The sequence below is a fragment of the Macrosteles quadrilineatus genome, unplaced genomic scaffold, assembly GCF_028750875.1.
Source record: "Macrosteles quadrilineatus isolate MER2022 unplaced genomic scaffold, UCM_ALF_1.0 Scaffold_1__1_contigs__length_201487025, whole genome shotgun sequence".
NCBI classification, from domain to species: Eukaryota; Metazoa; Arthropoda; class Insecta; order Hemiptera; family Cicadellidae; genus Macrosteles; species Macrosteles quadrilineatus.
The window spans coordinates 38,124,971-38,150,856 of NW_026542594.1; the positions used below are offsets into that span (position 1 = coordinate 38,124,971).

The 25,886-nt window shown below is 36.4% G+C and overlaps 1 protein-coding gene across 1 annotated transcript in view; it reads left to right on the plus strand.

Moving 5' to 3' along the window:
• The window catches only part of LOC128982767 (wolframin), a 166,899-nt gene extending 144,121 nt beyond the window's left edge, over positions 1-22,778 (plus strand). Inside the window, exons 13-15 of the mRNA XM_054401727.1 lie at positions 5,062-5,160; positions 18,312-18,430; positions 22,366-22,778. Of these exons, the coding sequence (XP_054257702.1) occupies positions 5,062-5,160; positions 18,312-18,430; positions 22,366-22,711 (564 nt within the window). The 3' untranslated portion in view covers positions 22,712-22,778. The remainder of the gene's footprint in view (positions 1-5,061; positions 5,161-18,311; positions 18,431-22,365) is intronic.
• Positions 22,779-25,886: the final 3,108 nt, after the last annotated feature.

Here is a 25,886-nt window from a genome sequence, read left to right on the forward strand (position 1 = left end):
CACAAGAGGGAAATGTATTATTAATTTCTAGCTTAGTTATTAGTGCAGTGTTGACTGATAGGGAATAGCAGAGTATTTTGCCTTATAATGTGGTACTACTGATAATTTAAAAATTAGCCGTTACATAGGTCAGTGGAAGGTCAGCACTGGGCTAAGTTTGTTGAGAACTCGTCGACAAGACTAGATTCAAGGTGAATTAATTACCTTATATACTGCCATGGTGAATGTCCATAACTTGAGTAGCAGTAAGAACAGCCCAGGGGAGCCTAACCACTGATTATGTCACAGTTTAAAGTAAGATCCACACATTTATTTTGTTTTGGGGTCTAATATAGCCAACTGTTTATTTAATGTAGTCTTATTTTTGAAGGAAGAATTTATTTTGGTTGTAACATGTCTTTGAATTTGAGTTCAAGTAAATAAACATCAATATCATTGAAGTGATTGGGATTTATCCATGCTACCTGTCTACCACTAAAGGATAGTAAATTTAAAGTTACAGCAAGACATAATATGATTTCTATTAACATTAATTACAAATCTGAAGTGTCATCAAAGAAAAACATTTTTTTCCTTAAATTGGTTTTGAGTGCATGTAGGCTACATAAAACCTCAGCATAAGGTTGTCTCCGACCTAATTAATAAATTTTCAAACTATTAAAACCCACGGACTATTGGTGGAATGTCTTAGGGAGTATAACTTTTCTACATCAAATCTTCTTCCTGCTCTCTTTTTATCCCTTTTCACAGTTGCTAGCCTTGTTTTATTGTTGTCAAGACTAAGTAATGATCAGAGCCACATTCCGCTCCACGAAGGCTTCGTACATCTGTAATCCAACGTTTATTTCTTTTATCTATTAACACGTGGTCTATTTGGTTCACTGTGTTTCCACCTGGAGATGTCCATGTTCCTTTGTGTATTTTTTGTACGTTAACATACAAATGAATACTCAGAAACCTTCCAAACCCATTCAGGGGTTAGACAAGGGGATGGACTTTCACCAATTCTTTTCAATATTGCAATAGAAGAAACCTTAAAAAGCACTAAATATATCGAAGCTGGAATAAACCTCGGATCTAAAGTAAACACACTTGCTTTTGCGGATGATGTTGCATTAGTTGCAGAATCAAAAGAGGACCTAGGTAAGCTTACTGAGATTATTATAAGGGAAGCAAATAAGATTGGACTTAAGATAAGTGAAGAGAAGTCAAAATATCTGAAAGTCGGAAGAACCCAAACTGAAGGAGCTGAACCTTTTAGGGTCAATAACCATAATTTTGAAAGAGTAAACGAATTTAAATACCTCGGAGTCTCAGTTAACTGGAATAACGAAAGAGGAACAGGAATAGAAAAGAGACTGATTGCAGCAACCAAATGTTTCTGGGGCGTATCAAAAATATTTAGTTCAAAAATACTATCCAAAAACACAAAATTAAGAATCTATAAAACTTTAATTCAACCAGTGCTTTTATATGGTTCGGAAACCTGGACATTAACTAAAAATCATGAAAACAAACTTATAATTTTTGAGAACAAAATTTTGAGGAAGATTTTTGGACCTATAAACGAAGAAGGTATGTGGCGAATAAGAAAAAACCGAGAGCTCCGAGAACTGTACAAAGAACCGGACATTGTAGCCATAGTGAAGAGTAGACGACTGAGATGGGCAGGCCATGTAGAAAGAAGGGAAGAAGAAAGTGTGCTTAAGAAGATCGCCAATGGACAACCACGAGGCACTCGCCCGCTAGGAAGACCGAAGTTGAGATGGAGAGACCAAGTCCAGAAGGACCTACGCAGAGTGGGGGCATCTCTTGACATGGCGGCAGACCGGCAGCAGTGGAGGCAACTTGTTGGAGAGGCCAAAAACCTTCTTAGGTTTGAGTGGCCAAGGAGGTAAGGTGGTATTTTTTTTACATTCCCCATAAAAAAGTCCTGGATTGTTAAAACAAGTTTTACAAAAACACTTAACATCGCTTTCGTGGTCTGATCCATAATAAATATCACGATTGTCAACATCTTCTTCATCAGCAAATAATAAGTCTCTCAATTCTTCCGATCTTAAACGATCGTCCATTATTACTTAGTTAAACATACGGAAATAAAAACAAACATAACCCCATTCTAACTACTAAATGCTTATACGAGAGTTTTATTGTGAGCCAAATTCTGATAAAAGTGTAGGCCGATATGTTAACGTACAAGTGTTCTTATAATCACCTCAAATGTACACTAAAATTTTATTAAAATTACAAAAAGACAAATCTCTCGAGAAAATCATGTAAAACTGATCCAAAAATGATGATTATGACAGCACTTGTGCCAGAACAACAGCTGGTTAGCTGGTGTTTATTTTAGTTGTTTCCACCACAATTTTTACGATACAATGTTGCAAGCCTGCTGATCGCTTAGTTTAACAAATCCTCACTGGGTAGCAGCACTCTACAGGCATCATACCAGTCAGATTGGAATATTACAAACAAAAACATTGTTGTAGGCCAGGCCTGCTGGACGCCCGAGCGTTCATTGGATTTCATGTTGGCCAGCACCGCTGGCCGTCCCGCCGTCCGATCGCAACCGAAGGACAACTGTTGTGGGGAAAAAACTACTTCCGAACGCTAATGGCGGCGGCCAGTGAGGAATTGCAGCAAATATTAATTCCGATCACAAAGGGTTAAGTTCTTAATACAATAATTAAATACCATATCTTAATTAAGTCCAAAAAAATCTAAAAATAAATTTTATTATTACTAGTGGTGTGCCAGCCTTATATTTTTGGTCAAAGCCAACCTCGAGGTAATATCATGATCTTCTCCCACGGTCATGGAGACATCATTGTAGTCTTCTGGGATTACAGCAAAATCCTGAATATCTTTGTCAGTCACGGAAATACTATCATTGTCTCCCGCAGTGACAGAAACGTTATCATCGTCTCCCAGGTTCGCGGCCAAATTTTGACAATTTCCCGCGGTCGTGTGGACATCATTATCGTCTCCTGCGGTTCAGGATAAAATCCCAAATACCCCTTAGCGGTGATGTAAACATTATCATTGTGTTCCGGCAATCATGGAAAATTCATTCTTATTTATCGGCTGTTTAGACATTGTCCACCTCAGCTGTGTAGTCATCATCATCGACTTCCGCATTTTGGGGAAAAGCTTTGATAATCTCCCGTGGCCATGTAGAGATCATTATTGTCTCTCACAGTCACGGAAACATCATCGTTGTCTTGTTTGATAGTGGCAATAGCAAAATTTTTCCGATCGCGCGAACCTTGTAGACGTATCGGGTATCGATATTGGAATCGACTTTTGACAATCAATTCTCGTTACTGATACCAATACGTATCGGTGGTATTCAATTCAAAATGTCTTTATTTGTTCATGTAGGTGCATCAAATACAATAAATAGTGGTCACAGCAGTTTAAACTTATATCATCTAACCTAATACATTTCAGATAATTTTTAGAAGAGTTGAACATCATTCACATTACTTAATTTATATAGGTAGCTCTTAAAAAAAATAAAATTCCGTTCAGTGGGAGGATAAAATATGATAATTACAAAAAATAGAGAAGATAGTTAAAAAATTAGTATCAATTGAAAGAGCACCCGATTAGGTCGGCAACCAAAAAGCTTGCGAACACCTTAATTAAATTGAAGTCACTCACCAGTTTCCATTGTTCTTTAAGGAGAGGGGAAAGGCCCAAGCTAGGGCGTTGCACAGAGGGAAAGGTGCTCTTGGGGGAGGGAAAGGGATGGATATTGATCTTGAAGTGAGAGTTTAACGTAAACGAATGTCTTACACTAATGTCTTCTGCGGTAGACCGTTAACGATACGTCCACGTAGAATTGTCCTGAGAACCTGCACAAGAAGGTCTAGAAGGATGGAGCACTGAGGGGATTAATTTAGCACAAAACAAGGAACTATAATCACTGAATTCATGTTAAGAGTAATAAAAAGACTTTTATTTTAAAGTGAACAATAATACATAAGAGAAAGAATGATAAAGAGACAATTAATCCAAAACGCCCATGGAAAAGGCGCGGACAAAAATGAGAGAGAGAAAAGGTACGCTGTTATAGCTTTACCGGCAACTAACGAACTCTAACTGAATTTTCATGTGTGTACGGGCACAGAAAACATACTACTATAACCCAGAATGCCAACCGCATGGTAAAAAGCATTAAGTGTTTTGAGAGAGCTTTGACTGTCAATTCGTAGGCAGCGCCACCAGCGTTGCCATGCACTCAGCATAGCAACTCTGGTGGCGCTGCTTTTAGGAGTTAGCTTAGGAGTTATAGTATCAGTATTTCTTCGGGGATGTGTTTAAAAAAAATACAGAACCGGCATAGGATGGTTTCTTTATAAATAGCTTGGAATTATGAGATGGTAATACTACTTGGTATACTACTTTTATTTCTAGTATTGTAACCATGTTCTTACGTCTTGATGAGTTAGAAAATTGTCTTTATTTTTTAAACATGCGTTACACATTCTAAGATATACAAACTGTTCAAATGTTTTGTTCAATTAAATGCTGCTTTGCAGACTCATCAGACTTAAGATTTAACATGGCTCTTACTGCTCTTTTTTGATAACCTAAAATTTTATCAAGGTTTTGTTAATCCGTACACACAAATTAAATTCCTGAAGATAAATGGGATTGCAGATGGGCATGAAAAACATTCCTTAAAACAGATAAGTTACAGAGATAATACAATCTTTTCAAGGTGTAAATTCCTGAATTTTATTTTTCCAATAAATGTTCGGTGTGCAAATCCCAACTAAGATCAATGTGAACTCCCAAAAATTTGGGTTTTTCAACCCAATCTATTTGAGTGTTATTAATAAAAATGTTAAAATCATTATTATTTTGATTTTGAATTATATTCAATTTACTACAAAACAAAATCAAAATAATCATGATTTTTATTAATAACACTCAAATAGATTGGGTTGAAAAAACCAAACTTTTGGGAGTTTAAAATGAGATCTGTATCAAGAATGAATATTGAGAATCAACACATCCCTGCTTAAAATGATTCCTTTCATGTTACAGTTGGTGGGTGCTCCTGTGAACTGGGAGGGCCGTGTGGTGGGTGTGAGACTGGTAAGAGTCAGCAACCCCCTGGCACATGTCATCAGCAGACTGCCACTGGTGAGGAACCCCATCATCTTAAAAAGTGTCTATGTTATTCTTATCATCATAAAACTGTATTTTCTGCTACCAACAGACGAAAACTATGCATTCTACTTGAAATGAGATACTACAACGAAATGGACAATCTTAAAACTAGTTGTTGTGAATTGTGATGTTGAAGAGCTTATCGAATAGAAAAGGAAAACACTAACACTATAATAAGTGATCCAAGTGGCTAGCAGCAGACCTATTGAATAGTTTGTTGAAGCATTGGTCTAATAGCATTACAATGTTTGTAAGCTAAGGTGAATGAGATTTAGCTGTAGTGAAAGCTTTAACCTTGTCACCAAGATCCAAGATCAAAAATATTTGCTGTCAAAATTATTATGTAACACTTGGCACATTTTTTTATATCATACTAGCTGGCCCGACAGACGTCGTCCTGTCCTAATGTGGTTTTATGTCAAATGCTCGTTCATTTTCAAGATGAGCTCATTTGCATGGCTCAATCACGTCCTGGTTGAAGTTCGTTTGCTACGCTCACTCACATTTAGGTTGGAGCTCGTTCGCTGCGCTCACTTGCCTTCAGGTTAGCTCGTTTGCTACGCTAACTCGCCTCCAGGTTGAAGTTCGTTCGCTACGCTCACTGACCTTTTGGTTGCAAATTAGCTGTTGTCATAAATTTAAAAGAATAATAGTGCTGCACCCTGTTGGTAAACCTATTAACTTTTTAATGCTATTGAACATCACAGAGAATCAAATTGTTTAGTTGAACCAGCTGTTAATATTCATTAATATGAGTACTCATAAGGTTAACATGGGAAACTCCAGAGCCACTGGGGTGGAGCCCTTTTGACGGATCTGCACCAAACTTCACACATACCATCTTTGAATAATGCTTAACAATGCCTGAAATTTTCATTACAATCTGTTGAGTGGTTCTTGAGTCCATAAAGGACAAACAAACAAACAAACATACATTGGATTTTATATATACAGACTAAGCTATTCATATTTTACTAAAAAACACACCTTATTAACCTCACTGTAGCAGCAATTTTGGCCTTAAACTAAAGGCAAGGACGCACCACAGATTTGCCATCAATCATCGGCATTCATTTCGACGTATATTTCGAGTAATGCACAGTACATATCTTATGGGAGTTAAATTTGGGTTTTTTCGAGTTCGTTTGGCTTTTCTACCAGCCCGATTTTCATAATTTTGGTCTTAAAATAAAGCTATTCAAGCACATATTTGTCATCAAGCGTCATCATTAATTTATCTAATGTATTACTAAACGAAAAAATATAAATTTGATTTTTTTTTTTTTACTTCAAATAAAGATGTACTGCTGGATGTATTCCAGCAGTTCTAATTACATTACCCTATATGTTTTGGTCTAAAAACCTTTGGTGAAATACCAGCTTTCAAATTGAGCTATTGATTATTAAGATTAAGATCTTAATAATCCTACCTAAAGCACACTGCTGAATCACGAATCAACAATATTTATAATCGTTTTAGTACTTATCTGCAATCAATGATACTTAACTCAAATTTTATTTAAGTTATTTAAGTTATTTTATGTGTCTTGGTCTTAAAATACTTTAAAGGCTTTCACTTGAGATATTGATAGTTTTAATCAGTTAAGTTAAAGATATACTGTATCGCTCAATCAGAAAACATAAATTTAATTATATCTTGGATATGGAATTTAGTTTTAGATATATTTACTCAATTCTAATTACGTTATTCTATTTGTTTTGACTTAAGAACCTTCAGTGAAATACCAGCTTCCATTTGCATTATCGATTATTAAGATCGGACGTACCTAAAGAACACTGCTAAATCACGAACAACCCAAATTGTTTTAAAAACGGAGTTATTTATCATCGATTTATAGTCAAACGGTCTTGTTTGCAACCTCAATAGCAACTGTCATTTGACAGGTTTCACCTAGTAAATCTTTATAAAATCTAACTTTCATAATTATTTGCAAATCTACACGAATTAGGCTTTCCAATGACCTATTAAGTATTAAATTGGTTTAGTAGAACTGTATATTTAATTGTACAAAGTTTAACAACAAAATCTTTAGTTCAGTATTTTCTCACCATTATAAATTTGGAGGTTGCTTAACGTTTTTGCAAATAACTTTGAAATGGTGAGGAAATCGACCAAAGTGGAAGGTGATATTCTGAAAGAGAATAAAATTTCTTACAAATTACTATTATGTATTTCTGGAAAATACTCAATAAAGACAGCCTAAAGTTGGCTACAAAAAAATATAAACTTGGAAAAAAAGGTGTTTTAAAAGTAATATTGTTTATTTTTATTGTTTTACCTCAAATATGTAATAAAATCAAACTTTCATAATTATTTGCAAATCTACACGAATGAGGCTTTCAAACGACCCATTAAGTAACAAAATCGGTCCTGTAGAAGTCTAGATTTAGTTGTACAAAGTTTAACAAAAATATATCAAATTCAGTATTTTTTCACCACTATAAATTTAGAGATCACTTAGATTATTGCCAATAACTCTTAAATGGAGCGTAAATCGACCAAAGTGGACGTGATATTCTGAAAGAGAATAAGATTTACTACAAATAACTACTATGCATTTCTTGAAAATGCTTAATAAAGACAGCCAAAAGCTGGCTACAAATAGAAACTTGAAAACAGAAACTTGAAAAAAACAGTTTTTAATGTATTTTTTAGGGATGGACGAGATTGGATTTTTAGTTCGAGACGAGACGAGGCGAGATTTTTTATTTCTCATAAAATTTTGAGACGAGATCGAGACGGGATTTCCCTTCTCATACACAACGGGAAATACACGTTCAAAATTTTTACCTGATTTTGTAACATTGTTAGATGACTGTTTAAATACAAAAATAATGATAATAGGCAAGAATATTTACAATATTTTATTAAAAAACATCAGCATAACATTTTTTAATTAATCACGCCTAACTTATTAAAAATGCCTACGATTAGAAAACATAGTGATATCAGTTAGGATAGAGTTCAACTTATCCTAAAATAAAATAAATCATAAAATAAAAGCAATATTAGTTTTTATATAGTTACTTGTTTTGACTTTTTATAGTAATAAAACATTATTAAAGTAATATTATTTAAATAATTAAAGTAATATTTACATTTAAAGAATTAATTAAATAAGAACGCCTTCGCAAAGGAAACGCAACTACAACACGCTCCTCTATTGCGGGTATTGCATTGACTTTCTGCAGGCGTTTTTAAATTTAAATTTTTTTTTTATTTTTATTCTCGTCTTGATAAAAATCTCGGCTAAAAAGAAATCTCGTCTCGTGTAACGAGATTTAAAATTTCCCGAAATTTCGAGACTTGACCATCCCTAGTATTTTTGTTATTTTTTATTATTTACCACAAAGATTTAATAAAATCATACTTTCATAATTATTTGCAAATCTACATGAGTTGGGCTTTCCAATGACCCATTAATTAACAAAATCGGTCGAGTAGAAGTCTAGATTTAGTTGTACAAAGTTTAACAAAAATATCCCTGACTCAGTATTCTCTCATTACTATAAATTCTGAGGTTGCTTAGCTTTTTTGCAAATAACTTTTAAATGGTGAGGAAATCGACCAAAGTGGAAGGTGATATTCTGAAAGAGAATAAAATTTCCTTCAAATTGATACTATATACTTCTTGGAAACACTCAAGAAAGGCAGCCAAAAGTCGCACTCAAATAAAAAGTGTGAAAAACACCGTTTTCAGTGTATTTCTTATGGAAAACATGTTTTTTTTTTAATTTTTCACCATAAATCATAACAAAAACAAACTTTCATAATTATTTGCAAATCTACACGCATTAAGCTTTCCAACGACCCATTAATTAATAAAATCGGTCCAGTAGAAATCTAGATTTAGTTGTACAAAGATTTTTAAAACTGAATTATATATATAGAATAGATGAACCTTATAACATAAATATATCGATCTTATAATGAGTTACATTTAAACGAAAAATACGCGCAAACTCGCGAACGCCATGTTTTGTTGCGCAATCGTAAAAGATGAGTCATTTCAAAAATAAATAGCAGACATTATTTTTGTCTCTGATAAAAGCAAGTGGTACCACTGCAACAAGCATGAAGTAATCTTTTATTCTGTATAAAGTATAACGTCATAATACATTCCAACAGCTGATGAACAATTTTTGTAAATAGCCTATTTTTACGTATTGTTCATGTGGCGGATCGACATAAAATGTCGATTTCTAAATCGCATATCTATACAATGTGAAAAGTACAAAAACGTTGTTTTATATACGCTCTTGTAGACGAAGGACAGTAGAATTCAGGTCCGTGAAGTTAGCCCCCCCCATAAAAGCACTAACAATTAAACTAGTATTAATGGTTAGTGCTTCGTTAGTGCTGGTTAGTGCTTCAACTCCCATCGTTAGTGCTCTTACGGTTCAGGAGCTATAACCGAAAAACTGTGGGGGGGGCCAACTGTTACAGAGATTGTAACACTTACAACTATAAATTCACATAAAACCATTGAGGCTTTGCGGAAATTCTTTGGCTCTTTTGGAATCCCTGACATATTAGTGTCAGACAACGGAAGGCAATTTGTTTCGTTAGAGTTTGAAAAATTTCTTAAATCAAACGGAATTAGACACAAGAGATCAGCACCTTACCATCCTGCTACTAATGGCCAAGTAGAACGCTATGTACAAGACTTGAAAGATACCATCAGAGCCATGCACTTTGAGGAAGGCTCAATTGAGTTGAAATTACAGAGATATTTAATGGCCTATCGAAGAGCTCCACATAGTACTACAGGACAGTCTCCTTCACATCTCTTCATTGGACGTCAAATTCGATCAAGACTTGACTTATTGTATCCTGATTTGTCACAAAAAATGAACCAAAATTTTGACTCAAAATCATATTCTGACAGGCAAAAATCATTTAAAACTCAAGACCCTGTTGCTTACCGCCTCTATGGGACCTGCAACAAATGGGGTTTTGGAAAGATCAATAGAAAAGAAGGACCAAGAAATTATGAAATATCCACAAGCAGTGGCACAATCAGACGTCATCAAGACCAAATTAGACGTTCAGGGCGAAACTTGTGTGAGTTTTCATTAAGGAATGAGTAAAATCAAGTATTCATACCAACACATTTTGGAGGAGTCCATTTTGGAGGAGTCAGAGAGGAACCAACCGAAAACCATGCAACAAATGATCACAACATACCAACCGAAAACCACATAACAAATGATCACAACATACCAGATGTTCCAGAGGCCAACGATCACAACCTATCAGATGTTCCAGTGGCACCAACTCCCGCTATTACAGTGAGACGTTCAAAAAGGACACATAAACCCGTGGATAGACTCAATTTATGAAGCTCACTTAAGAAGGGGAAGTGTTACATCCTAAATGTCTATCTTTACCTATTGCTTATTTATTTTATAACTATTACCAGCTGGTTATAATGTTTACTTCTTCACTTTGTTTTTAATTTGTGCTGAATAAAGTTGGTTAAAACTGTACTTTGATGAATACATTTAATTTGTTCTAATTACATACAGAACAATCTCCATTCTAGCTATGTGACAAACTCCATGACTTTTAACCCTAGGAGTGGCGAGACCGATTTTCAGTATGTGCTTTGTGGAGTGGCACGCTCATTTTGGTGAATTTGTAAGGGAGTTCTTCAAAAATCTGTATAAAATTAGTATGTAGAGATAAACTATTGAACCGTATATTCATTTTGTTCGTAATAGTCAGTTGAATTTAAAAATGGTAATATAAACCAATTTAAAAAAGTAAATTTTTAGAAAAAAGTAAAAAAAAAGAAAATGTATAAATTTTTAAAATTTTATTTCAAAAGCAAACACGTGTCACATATAACGCAATTTTTTATTGCACAATTCAAAATAAGAATTTTGTTCAGAATTTATTCCTCTACATAGACAAATCATAATATACACAAAAATAATTATTTTTATAGATTTACTAGCAATAATACGGAAACATTGGAAAACGTAAATTTCTTCAACAACACGTTGATAGATCCACAAATGACCTCTACTAATAAATCAATATGATAAAACCATACATTTTTTGAAGCCAATAATATCATTCTATATAATAATAACTAAATAAGATAAGTAATAGAATATTTGGTTTTCACAAAAGCAAAAATGTAAACAAAACAACTGATCAGCTGTTATAGCCCACAAAACTTCACTAACTTTTTATCCTATTTTGGATCACACATGTATAAATATTTATGCAAAATAATGCATAAATATTTCGCCTAATACAAAATAATAAACTAAAACGAACATTACACTGTAAAATTAGGGATAAAACCCACACTTCCCCTTTGTTATCGGACAAAAACTCACAACGACGCCACCATTTTAGGTTAGATAATGACAAGTGTTCTGTTCCTTTAGCTTTGAAAAATCAAAAGCTTCTATTTGTGTGACCAGCCTAACAACATTGAATTCTACAGGTCCGTGAAGTTAGCCCCCCCCATAAAAGCACTAACAATTAAACTAGTATTAATGGTTAGTGCTTCGTTAGTGCTGGTTAGTGCTTCAACTCCCATCGTTAGTGCTCTTACGGTTCAGGAGCTATAACCGAAAAACTGTGGGGGGATTTGAAGTCAACTGTGGGACGTGAAGCCAACTTCACGGAAGTTAGCCCCCCCCAGTAGTAATATGTGAGCACTAACTTTTAAAACTGTACCAACGGTTAGTGCTTCGTTAGTGCTGGTTAGTGCTTCAACTCCCATCGTTAGTGCTCTTACGGTTCAGGAGCTATAACCGAAAAACTGTGGGGGGGGCCAACTTCACGGAAGTTGGCCCCCCCCCATTAAAGCACTAACAATTAAACTAGTATTAATGGTTAGTGCTTCGTTAGTGCTGGTTAGTGCTTCAACTCCCATCGTTAGTGCTCTTACGGTTCAGGAGCTATAACCGAAAAACTGTGGGGGGGCTAACTTCACGGAAGTTAGCCCCCCCCCAGTAGTAATATGTGAGCATTAACTTTTAAAACTGTACCAACGGTTAGTGCTTCGTTAGTGCTGGTTAGTGCTTCAACTCCCATCGTTAGTGCTCTTACGGTTCAGGAGCTATAACCGAAAAACTGGGGGGGGTTGGCCTCTCTGAAGCTAGTCCCTTCATTACCAGCTGGTAATAGTTATAAAATAAATAAGCAATAGGTAAAGATAGACATTTAGGATGTAACAGAGATCATAATCCACAGCAAACAAAACAACAAAACCTAATCATATGTTAAACAATTAATGTGCCATTTGCAAACTCGGAGTTACGACAGCTGTTTCAGTTCAATCAGAGAGAAACAACATATAACGATAAAAATACATCGCTAAATGGCCGTCTCCAATAGTCACCATGAAGCCCTGTATTAGCTAAACAGTTAGTACAAGTAAGCTGGGGCATTGATCACACATATATAAAAATAACGAACAAAACTTAGCGCCTACAAACTCGCCCGATTTTGGGTGGGCAACACTCGCACGCATCAGAAAACCCGCCCAATATTGGGTGGGCGGTATTTAGAGGGTTAAAGGATCTACCATTGATTATATTCTCATGAAGTGTGTTTATAGTCAATGATATTATACACTACTAGCTGTAACCCGCGGGCTTTGCCCCGTTTAACTTCTTAATTTTCAAGATGATCTCGTTCGCATGGCTCAATCACGTCCTGGTTGAAGTTCGTTCGCTACGCTCACTCACCTTTGGGTTGGAGCTCGTTCGCTACGCTCACTCACCTTTAGGTTGGAGCTCGTTCGCTGCGCTCACTTGCCTTCAGGTTAGCTCGTTCACTACGCTAACTCGCCTCCAGGTTGAAGTTTGTTCGCTACGCTCACTCACCTTTTGGTTGCAAATTAGCTGTTGTCATAAATGTAAAAGAAATAATAGTGCTGCACCCTGTTGGTAATCCTTGTAACTTAAATGGTATTGAACATCATAGAACAGAACCAACTTGTTTAATTGAAACAGCTGTTAAGATTCATTAATTCCATTTCTCATAAGGTTAACATGGGAAACTCCAGAGCCACTGGGGCGGAGCCGATTGGACGGATCACGAAATTGATGGTGTATAAACCTATTCCATGAAATTCTACACGTATGTACCAAGTTTTGTGGCAATCGGTTCAGCGGTGTCTGAGTTTATCACTGCCAAACAAATATACAAACATCGTCTTTTATACTTATAGATGATCAGTAAGTTATCAAGCTCTTAAGCTGCTAATGTAATGTTCATAAACCCTATCACAAGTTAGAAAACGTGAATTATATTAGTACCATTGACTAAATAACTTTATGTGTATTATATTTATATATTCAACGCTTGTACCATCTGGCAACATTGCACTCAATCTGACAACATGGCGGCAACTAGAGTTCTGTTCTTGTTAGTCAGTTGAACACAACTAGTGATGGGACAACAAACAGGAAAAAAAACAATCGACTGGTTTTTTCAGTTGAATGAAAAACCGAGTGAATTCCACTACAACTGGTGGTGTTCAATCAGAGCAATGGTTTCAGTCATTGCTAGGGAAAAATCTATCACATTATTACTGGAAACGTTTGAGTCTTTGTTGTTGATTTATTGTTTTTTGTCTTTTGTGTTGACATTTTATATGTACTAGAGGACCCATGCTGCTCTGCGGCTTGAAAAAAAATATAATATCCGAGAAATAATTAAATTTATGATTTTTGATTGAGTAATACAGTATCTTGAGCTTAACTGATTCAAATGATCAATATCTCAAATTAAAGCCTATAATTTACTGATTATTTTGAGTCTATAGGACCCGTGCTGCTCTTCAGCGTTAAAACAAATATAATATCCGAGAAATAATCAAATTGATGAGAAAAAAAAACATAGAAAAACATTACCAATACTGGAGCTATTATTTTTAATTAAATAAAAACCTTATTAAAAATCATTTTATGTTGGTTTTTCACCTTGCGTTTGCTTGAAACTCGTACGATTTGAATAAATAATAGCTTAGATGAAAGCCAGTATTTCACTGAATGTTCTTAGACTAAAATATATAGGATTATAAAATTATAACTGGTGAAGGTACATCTTAAATTGAAGTAAGAATTAGAAAATGAGTCAAATTATGTGTTTTAGTAGAGTAATACAGTAGGTAAATATTTGCCGATACTTAATGAGAAAACTTGGCGTGCATGCCTTCAATTTGAGACCTCAATCATAAAAATCGGTCGGGTAGAAGAGCCAAAAAAACTCTGCAAAGAAAACCAAATTTAACTTCCATAAGAAATACATGGGGAGCAAGTATCGTTTATGTTTACACTGAGTGGGATTATAGATAAATATATGGCCACGCTCGATGGCAGATCTGTACGTGCATAACTTAAATTTGAGACCTCAATCATGAAAATCGGTCGGGTAGAAGAGCCAAACAAACTCGGCAAAGATAAACCAAATTTAACTTCCATAAGAAATACATGGGGAGCAAATTTCGTTTATGTATACACCGAGTGGGATTATAGATAAATATATGCCCACGCTTGATGGCAAATCTGTATGTGCATACCTTCAATTGGAGACCTCAAACATGAAAATCGGTCGGGTAGAAGAGCCAAACGAACTTGGCAAAGAAAAACCAAATTTAACTTCCATAAGAAATACATGGAGAGCAAATTTCGTTTATGTATACACCGAGTGGGATTATAGATAAATATATGCCCACGCTCGATGGCAGATCTGTACGTGCATAACTTAAATTTGAGACCTCAATCATGAAAATCGGTCTGGTAGACGAGCCAAACGAACTCGGCAAAGAGAAACCAAATTTAACTCCCATAAGAAATACATGGGGAGCAAATTTCGTTTACGTATTAACCGAGTGATACTATAGATAATTATATGCCGAAGCTTGATGGCAAATCTGTGCGTGTATACCTTCAATTTGAGACCTCAATCATAAAAATTGGTTTGGTAGAAGAGCCAAACGTAGTCAGAAAAGAAAAACCAAGTTTTTTTAAAATAAATAAGACTAGAGGACCCATGCTGCACCGCAGCGTTAAACTAAAATAATAATATCCAAGAACTAATCAAATTTATGATTTTTGATAAGTAATACAATATCTTACTGTTTCAAACGATCAGTAGCTCAATTTAAAGCCTATAAATACTGATTATTTTGAGTCTAAAACATACATGAACAATACTGGAGGTATTGATTTTTAGTCCTAGAAAAATCTTACGAAAAATAATGTTTATGTTGGGTTTTCTCCTTGCGTTTGCTTGAAACTCGTCCGATTTGAATGACTAATACAGTAACTTAAATGAATGCAGGTATTTCAATGAAAGTCCTTAGACCAAAATATATTGTATTGTATAATTATAATTGGTTAAACACATCTTAAATTGAAGTAAGACTTAAAAAATGAATCAAATTATGATTTTCGGTCAAATAATACAGTAGGTAAATTTATGCCGATGCATTTACTTCGATGGCCGATGCTTGATGTGAAATCTTTGCGTGTATGCCTTCAGTTTAAGACCTCAATCATTAAAATCGTTTGGGTAGAAGAACCAAAGGCACTCGGAAAAGATAAACCAAAATTAAGTCCCATAAGAAATACATGGGGAGCAAATTTTTTTGACGGATAAGCGGAGTGGGATTATAGATAAATATATGCCAATGCTTGATGGCAAATCTGTACGTGCATACCTTCAATTCGAGATCTCAATCATGAAAATCGGTCTGATAGAAGAGCCAAACGAATTGGCAAAGAAAAACCAAATTTAGCTCCCTTAAGAAATACATGGGGAGCAAAGTTCGTTTACATATACACCGAGTGGGATTATAGATACATTTATGTCGATACTTGATGGCAAATCTGTACGTGCATACCTTTAATTCGAGACATTGATCATGAAAATCGGTCTGGTTGAAGAGCTAAACGAACTCGGCAAAGTAAAACCAAATATAACTCCCATAAGAAATACTTGGGGAGCAAATTTCGTTTACGTATATGCCGAGTGGGATTATAGATACATTTATGCCGATGCTTGATGGCAAATCTGTGCGTGCATACCTTCAATTCGAGACCTCAATCATGAAAATCGGTCGGGTAGAAGAAGCTAACGAACTCGGAAAAGAAAAACCAAATTTTTTAAATATATAAGATTACTTTATAACATTTAATTTATACAGGACAAGTTATAAATTATTCAGTAGTCCAGTAACAACAATATTCCTAACAAACTCAGTAAAACAAATATTTCTATTTGTTTATTACCTGGTTATGGTTTTTAAAGCAGATGTTGAATAAGTCATTTACATCTAAATAATGAGTACAGGACTTTAAAAAACAGTGACTTGGAAATTAAACATTTTTAAAGACATAAAAAAATACACATAATTACATTATTTTAATTATACCTAAACACTGTTCACAATTTGTGTAGGCCTACGGTACGATAGTTTATCTACAAAAGTTTTCATTTACCAGTCAGTCTCAACAACAGTGAGTATGGTTCTTACAACTAGTTTCAATCACCGACGTTTGACTGTTTCCAGTTATTCCAACGATTGGTTGACTGGTTCCAGTCACCGTAGGACCGGGAATATGAAGTGACTAGTTTCAATCATATCTGGGAGAAAAACCGACTAGTCAGTTCTTTTCCAACAATCGATTGAATCGGTTGTTTTCAATCAGTTGTTCCCATCACTAAACACAATACGTCATTTGTTGTGAAGTGCAATGGCACTCGTAAAATGCAATGGCAACCTTTTTTGGATCATTAAACTATTACGAACAGAGTATTCCAAATAAACTATGTTGTGCCACTCTTTACAACCTTCAATGTCGGTTGAGTTTAGCATCATAATTAACCTCACTTTTCAGAATCGGTATTGAGTAAAATGAAGCAAAGTATCGAGTATCGGCGATTCTTCGATACCACTGGTATCGAAGGTATCGAGAATCGGAATCGGCATGTCCCTTATTGTACTCCCTTTTTAATAGGGATGAACGGGATTGAATTTTTAGTTCAGGACGGGACGGGACGGGATTTTTTCCTCTGCATAAAAAGAAAGTAGGCCTATTGAGTTACCAAACAAGACAAACAAAATCAATTTTTACAATTTGTGGCACTGATCTATGAAACAGAAAAATGGGTAAAAATTTACAGGTATAGAAACTTGTGACTCACGGTCAAAATGACTCGCAGCCACGGTGCGAACGTCAAAATGACTCGCAGTCACAGCGTGGTCGTCGGTATAACTCCGCTGTCACGGCGTGATCATCGGTATGACTCCGCGGTTACTTTGCGATCGTCGGTATGACTCCGTGGTCACGGGGTGATCGTCGGTATGATTCGCGGTCACGGCACAATCGTCGGTATGACTCGCGGTTTTGTCAGTATGACTCCGCGGTTACGGCACGATCATCGAAATGACTCTGCGGTCATGGCGTGATCGTCGGTATAACTCCGCGGGAACCTTGCGATGGTCGGTATGACTCGTCACGGCATGATTGTCGGTATGACTCGCGGTTCAGACTCCGCGGTTACTTCGCAATCCACGGTATGACTCCACGGCCACGAGGTGATCGTCGTTATTACTCACGATCACAGCATGATCGTCAGTATGACTCACAGTCACGGCATGATCGTCAGTATGACTCACGGTCACGTCATGATCGTCGGTATAACTCCGTGGTTACTTCGCCAACGTCGGTATGACTCGGAGGTCAAGGCGTGATCGTTGGTATGACTAGGCGGTCATGGCGTTATTGTCGGTATGACTCGCAGTTTGACTCCGCGGTCACGAGGTGATCGTCGTTATTACGCCTCCTGCGTTCGCGGAACTATCGGGAACATCTCTCGCGATATCGGCGTCATCGGCACTCGCTAAGCGGTAAAATCACCGACTATCGGATCAAATCTCGTCTTGAAAAATTCCCGAATTAAATGTAATCCCGTCCCGAAAATCGGGATTATTTTTTCCCGAAAAGTTCCCGAAATTTCCCTACTTTTTAACTTTTTACAATAATTTTGAATAGAACTCAAGGATGTAACTTAACTTTGCTTTGTTCGCAGACTTTCTGCTATGATTCATTGACATTTGTTGCAGGGTATGAGGAGTGGACTGACCTGTCTGCTAGGACTGCCATACCACGCTTGTGAGGAGGATCAGTACTGCTCTCTACCCTCAGGTCTAATAGACAAATGCCATCTAGCCAACTGGGACAGGTATAAAGATATTTTCAGTCAACGTAGAACACCTAGTACTGTTCTGCTGGTATTTAACTTCCTCAACGGTGTCATAATCACCATCAGAACTTTTGTCCTGGAGGTTGATGAAGATCTGTTAAAATCGCAGTTTGATTTGTTTACGAAAATCATAGCATTGGATTTTGGTTTCACACAGCACAAAAAAAGTCTACCAAAATCTGATTTGGGGAAATATCTAATATTATTTAAATTAAAATAATAATTGCTCAAAACTAGGAAAAATTTTTTAAAAACATTATTTTTGCTAGATATAGGGTGTTTTTTATCTATTTTAATGTTTACAAGGGTGTGGAAACCAAATATGCTACTCAAAATGTTATTTGAACCCAAAAAATGGCCGCCAAAATACGTTCCATGGAGGAAAAACTAAAATAAAACTTACCTTTTGATATAGGGTGTGGTATATCCAAGTGGCAAAACCAAAAATACAACTTAAAATATGATTGTATCTAATTTAAAGTCATAAGATGGAAGTCACCAAAATACGCTCCATGGAGGGAAAAGTAAAAAAAAATACCTTTAGAAATAGGTTGTAATATATCGATTTTAACTTTTACAGAGGCCAGTAAACTAAATATGCAACTTAAAATGAGATTTTACATCATGAGATGGTGGCGTAAGGCTAGGATTATACTAGCGGGATGGGCATTAAATCAAATTGGTGCGATTATACTAGGGATGCCAGCGTCGGATGCCAAAAAAACCACTGGACGCTCAAGTTTTTACTTCCCGGCTGGGAGGCTGAAATTCAAGCGTCCGGTGACTTTTTGCCTCCCGTGATGCACAAAATCGGTTGTGGGGCATTGGTTCAAATGTGGCGCATTATACTAGGTGGCTAGGAAGCTTCCAAGACTCTCTCTTTAAACATGTGCGCGAATATAGGGAATACGCTATTAGCATAGGTCGTATGGTAAGACCTGGACCCTGGACCGATCTACTTTTTCAATTTGATGTCCCCAGATGGGAAAAACACCATCCGTTTATATAGATTTAAATATTAAATATATGTCCAAAAACGCGATAACTTGAGTAATTTTTGTCCAATTTTGATGAAATTTGGCTTAAAGGTGAAGGGCGGGATAAACTTGAATGACTTCGCGAACCACCATCATTAACGGACCTTGGGAACGGGGTTTTATGGGGTAAAAAAGGGGTTTTGTCATATTTCTCTAGACAATTTTAATTAGCTTAAAAACAAATAATTATTAGTGATGGGCGGATCCAAGAAAATGTTGGTACCGGATCCGGTTCCAGATCTAGACACACACTGTCATAAGGGCTGGTAAAAAAAAAACATAATTAACAGAATGCCAATTTAAATCATACTGTTTAAAATTAAATTGGTAACGTTTAAAGGTAATATAATATCTTATATATAGGTATATAATATCTTATATATAGAGTAATCTCCAGTTGAGCCCATAATCCCTCATTTTTTGGGGACACAAAAAATAAATGCACTAAGTTTGCACGACCACCAAAAGCTATTTCCCTATAGGGAAGTAGCTATTACTGTAGGTAGGTCTCATGGTAAGACCTAGGCTCGGGACCGATTTACTTTTCCATTTTGATGTCCCCAGAGGCCAAAAACACCATTCGTTTAAATTTTTATATATGTGTCCGTCCGGACAATAACTTGAGTAATTTTTGTCCGATTTTGATAAAATTTGGTTTGAAGGTGTAAGGCAGGTAAAATTTGAATGAGTTTGCGAACCAGCATGATTGGACCATGGGAACGGGGTTTAACGGGGTTTACCCAGCAAATCTGGGTACTTGTTTAACCTAATATTTTTTTTAAATAGATATAAACAAAAAGTGACAAAACATTGAAATAATAAAATGGCAGTCCAAGAGGCTAGCATTCCAACACAAATCACGTCATTTTCGGCTCAAAGTGGGACGCTAGCCTCTCGGACGCCAGCATCCCGGACGCCAGCGTCCTAGAATAATCCTAGCCTAAGATGGGATACCGGAGAACTTTGATTATTTTGACATAGGATATAATAATGGTATTTTAGAGTAGTAATAAATTAGTGGTATTTAGACAATGTCCGTGCCAATGTCTGGTAATCAGATAAATTGTTTGTCTGATTCTCATAAAATTTAAAATTATTTTTTTAAACATAGTTGAATAGGACGGTAAGTTTAGTTTTGACAGACAAATATTGTCAATATCAAAACTAAAGTTAAAATTATTAAGTAAATTTACACCTACTGATTTTACTCGTCAACAACTCGGGACCTCGCCGTAGACAGTTTAACCTGTGGTTTAATATTGTCACTTTCAGGCAGTCAGTCTGTATGCTCAGTTTAGTCCAATCAGCTTATCAGCTGCAGTGCGCGCTTCATAGATCCACTACAGTCCGATTGACGCGGATATCAACTATCAGTTGAGCTGAGCAATAAGTCTGTAGTACAGGTGGGACTTATACTAATATATGTAACGTTATCTAATGACCTCAGGGCCGGCGAGAGCCGTTACAGGCCCTTGGGCTGAGCAATCCCAGGCCCCCTATTTTCCCGATTTAGTGTCTAGCCGCCTCCGTGCCATTTTGTTAAACATTTAACAATATATCTAAATGCAGGATGGTTTGATTAATTCTCTTGCTCATAGTTGCAACTTTATTCCACTCAAAAATTACTATGTGAACTGGAAAACCATGTACAGAAAAGATTTTACATTTGACCGGGCCGGGGCTCTGGCCCCCCTGCCCCACCCTCTGGGACCATGATTTGAATGTAGGCCTATATATCTTAAAAATATAGTGTAAAAAATAAACTAAGTTTAAATTGAGTTGTTTGTTTATTACTTTACCTTATTATTTATGCTTGAAATTCTTTATGTAAAAACCTTTAACTTTTTTTGTACATTATGTATTTTATAATTTGTAAAGCTTGTTGAAAGGCTAAGAAATCCTATTGACATAAGAATAAGAAAGCTTTATTTGAAGTTTGCTGTTTTTTCTTTTAAGTTTATAAATTTAAAAAATCACACGTTCTAACAAAAATGTTTTTTTTACAAACACGATCAATATTTTATCTTTAAAAAAAGCTTTAACATTCAGTTTCAGCTACTTATATTTTAAACATTCGGCCACCCTCCCACAAATAAGGCCTCCCTCCTATTGATGCCAGCTCTAGGGGCCCTCGGAGGACTTTTGCAGGGGGGCCCATATTTTGTAGATCCAGCCCTGGTTGCCACTAAAGTAGCATTTGCCAGTCTCTCAGCATCCTTGTTACCTTCTAAGCCAGAGTGATCAGGCATCCAACAAAGTTTCAGATCATTTCTCCTTGGACAATCAATCTCATTTCACAAGGAGGCAAGGCAATCTCGGACAAGCTTGGAGTTGTATTTGTTTGAGAGTAGATCTTTCAAAGTTGCCTGACCATCAGTGTAGAAACAGATTCTTTTGTCTGTGATTTCCTTACTTAGATTCTCGTGGGCACAAACCAAAATTGCGGTGACCTCTGCTTGTAAAACTGTTGGGTACACTTCCATAAAAAGGCTGATGCCAGTTTCTTCCTATTCCCACAGCACACCCGCACCATTGCCCTCTTACCTTGGACCCATCAGTGTAGCAGTCCACAACACTCGCGAGGACAGGATGGACCCTCTTTTCCCCCAAGCCAATCTTCTCTTGTTGGTATACCAACCTTAAATGGCTTGCCAAAGTATTTTTTTGCACATGTCATCTTATTTCATATCCTGTACTTAATTGTGCACCACTAGCACGATTTTTGAGTGACCCCTGATCATTGCAGTTATTGCTATGACCGTGGGAGATGATAACAGATGTTGGAATGAATGCTTTGATGGTGATGATAAGAAGGGTTGGTATGTTTCTAGGGTTGTGGGAAACCATCTGAGCACAGCTGACCTTTTTGTGTTACAGGTATGAGCTCGAAGTGGACATATCCATGAGCACGGCTGCCCTGTGGCGCCGGGGAGACTCCCAGGTGACTCTAGTTGCAGATCACACCTTCCTCAACTTCACCAGAGCTCTGAGTCCTGGGGATCGTCTGTGGTTCTCTGGTCTGCTGAGTGGAGACGACTCTGGTCTGCTGTCTCGTACACATCCACAAGTGACTCTGATACAACTTGGATGTCTCTCATGCCATGACTCCTCCCTCTCTACAACCAGCAAAACACATCTACTGGCGTTCTCTCTTCGTGATGTCTACTCGGGCCTCAAGACAGTATTAAACTTTCTATTTAATCCTCTAGTCATTTTCCGTTAACTATCTTGTACAGTTTAAGTTTATTTTAATTTTTTTAATGAATAAAATATGTTGCCATCATTTCCAACCATTTCACTTCCTCTACACAAATTTCCTGTTGTAATAACCCTATGACCACAAAGGTGAGCCCCGTTGCTCAAATAGCTGCCCATCTTGTCATACCATCTCACCTCCTTGTGAAGAGGAAAATGGTGGAATAAACAAAAGCGGCTGTTAAGTTTGTAATTTAATAATTAAATTATAGTGGTTATCATGGTACAATAAGTTGATCTTAAATTTTGCATCACTATTTCCACCGGAGAAATATACATCCTGACCCTTGCTATCGTAATTATATACGGTTACTAGCTGTAACCCGCGGGCTTTGTCCCGTTTAACTTCTTAATTTTCAAGATGATCTCGTTCGCATGGCTCAATCACGTCCTGGTTGAGGTTCGTTCGCTACGCTCACTCACCTTTTGGTTGCAAATTAGCTGTTGTCATAAATGTAAAAGAAATAATAGTGCTGCACCCTGTTGGTAATCCTTGTAACTTTAATGCTATTGAACATCATAGAACAGAACCAACTTGTTTAATTGAAACAGCTGTTAAGATTCATTAATTCCATTTCTCATAAGGTTAACATGGGAAACTCCAGAGCCACTGGGGCGGAGCCCAAAGGTGGGAGGGTAAAATCCTTTCTTAGTGAGCATCTACTACCCAAAAGGAAGATGCCTGCCAAGTTTCAGGTTCCTAGGTCTTATGGTTTGGTTTCTGAGATTTTGTGATGAGTGAGTGAATGAATGAATGAGTCAGTGGTATTTGAGCTTTATATATATAGATTTTATATTTATTTACTTCTATATGAATTTTAGGATCCATTTTTCCATATGCTTTACCTACGACTACTGCTCTAGGTAGCTTAGCTAGACATAAATGACACACTAAATAACACTTCTACAACACACTAACAATCAAAATATTACCCGAACCGGAAATGAAACCATTAGTGACTGGTAGGATTTGAACCCGCAACCTCAGGCTCCTTGCACTAGACGAGTTAACTTCCCACCATACTAAAAATCAAATTATTACCCTGACCGGAAATGAAACGATCAGCGACTGGTAGGATTCAAACCCGAAAACCTCTGGGCTCAAGCTAAATTACTAGAAAAATACTTTATTCGGATTATCCATGATGGAGGTCCCAAAAATATATACAGGTTATTATTAAGATGTTATAACATAACATCTATGAAAAATGTCCACCTAACATTTATATAACATCCAACAAGTGGTAGCCTTTAGAAAGGCTATTTTTCGTACTCGATTACAAAGATTCCAGCTTGCTACGGCCTTTTTGGACAACAAAAACAGGAATTAACATGTGCATCAGATTACTGCACACCCCGTTTATAAAAATAAAATTATTTTTTAATAATATGTAAATGAAACAAAATTTAAAACAATTTAGACTTTTACAGTTGCTAAATTGTAGTTGGTACGCCCGACGCAGCTAACACATGATTTTAAACACTGAAGGGCAAAAACACTGAAGGGCAAGGCTACACATTTAGAAACTCACACGATTTACTAAGACTCGTAGCATTACTCTGACCGGATGTGAAACCTTTGTCAAGCTTATGTCTGACAGGATATTTTTCTTTTACTGTATTTTTATGGCTTCTTAATTTAATAACACATACGATGCTGATCCATCGATATATAACTACTGGATCGGCAGCGCCGCTACACTTACGCTACCCGAGCCGCCAGCAGTGGTTGCGTTCAAGGAAACTAAGGGTGAGAGTGGGCAAAAGCGCAACGCATCGTATTGCTTTTGCATTGTCGCGGCATATGTTAGGCTGATATATACCTAAAATACCCCCGCTGCAGCAAACCTGCCAACTAAGCGAATTTCCATTTGTCTGGATTAGTTTTCAGGTAAATGTATTTAATTAACAATAGGTGTTATGAGTGAGTGTAGGTGCGCTGGCGACCCGGCTTAACGAACTCGTAAATTAAGGGGTCATTAGAGTGTCGAGGCGAGTGGAGAAGACTACCTGACATAAGCCTATTCTCCCCAACAGTACTATACCGGGTATTTCGCTGGGAGAAAGGGGTGGTCGAGTAAAGAGGGGTGGGAGAAGGAGAGAGAGGGTGAGGAGAGTGAAGTGAATGTGAGCTGTGGCGAGAGGAGAACAACACGAGAGCGTGGCCGTGTGTTGTATGCACTACAAGTAGATGCAAAGTAGTTTCTAAACAGAAAACAGAGCTTCCAAGAAAGTATCTATTGATTGGCGTTTGACGGTTAATACTAATGCTAAAATTATAGAAAATTTTTTTTGTTATATAATTTTAAAAATATATGTGTAGCCTATGAGGCGTATATATACAAAAATATTCTTACCTACAGTTGGATTTTTTAGCTAGAAGCAGTTAATGTGTGGTGGAATGTCTTTGAAGATGAACCTATTTAGCTGTAGTGCGATCATATGTTTATACGTGTCAAATTTTGAGGTTAAATCAAAACAAACAAACTGGCATGTTGGCAATCAATAATTAAGCATTTAGGGGCCGGTTTGTATTACTTACGAAAGAATTGCCATTTAAGATCAAATTAAATGATTTAGTATATTTCATTGTTTAATTTATAAGAAAAAAAATCTGTTTTTAGGCTACTGCATTTTATAAACCAAACTCGAATCTTGCTTCCTTGGCCTATTGTATAATGTTATCCTGTTTGTATGAGGTGAACTTATTTGATTAGTGATTGCATTAATGAATTATCAGCAATACAATTAGCTGTTAATTATAATTTAAATGGGTCAAAACGTGAGTCTATAAAGGTTCATCTCGTCATCTCAAGAGTATTTAATTCTGATCTCTAACATGAAACCCAAAAGGCGAGTCTATGTTTAGATGTTAAGATATTTCAAAACTAGACGTAAATCATCATTACTGTATGTCCCAATGGTTATTTTATGTGTGTCCCAGTCACAGCAACCATATTATTCTATTATTATAATGATCGAAATTAATTAACTTATGCAAGAAGATCCAATATTTTAATACTAACTCATATAATTAACTATTCTCAAAGCAACCATCACCTATAATTTGGAGGAAATAATTAAGTATCAACTTATTCATTAGCTGATTTGGAATTAGGAATCACGTCTCTATTTCACAGTAA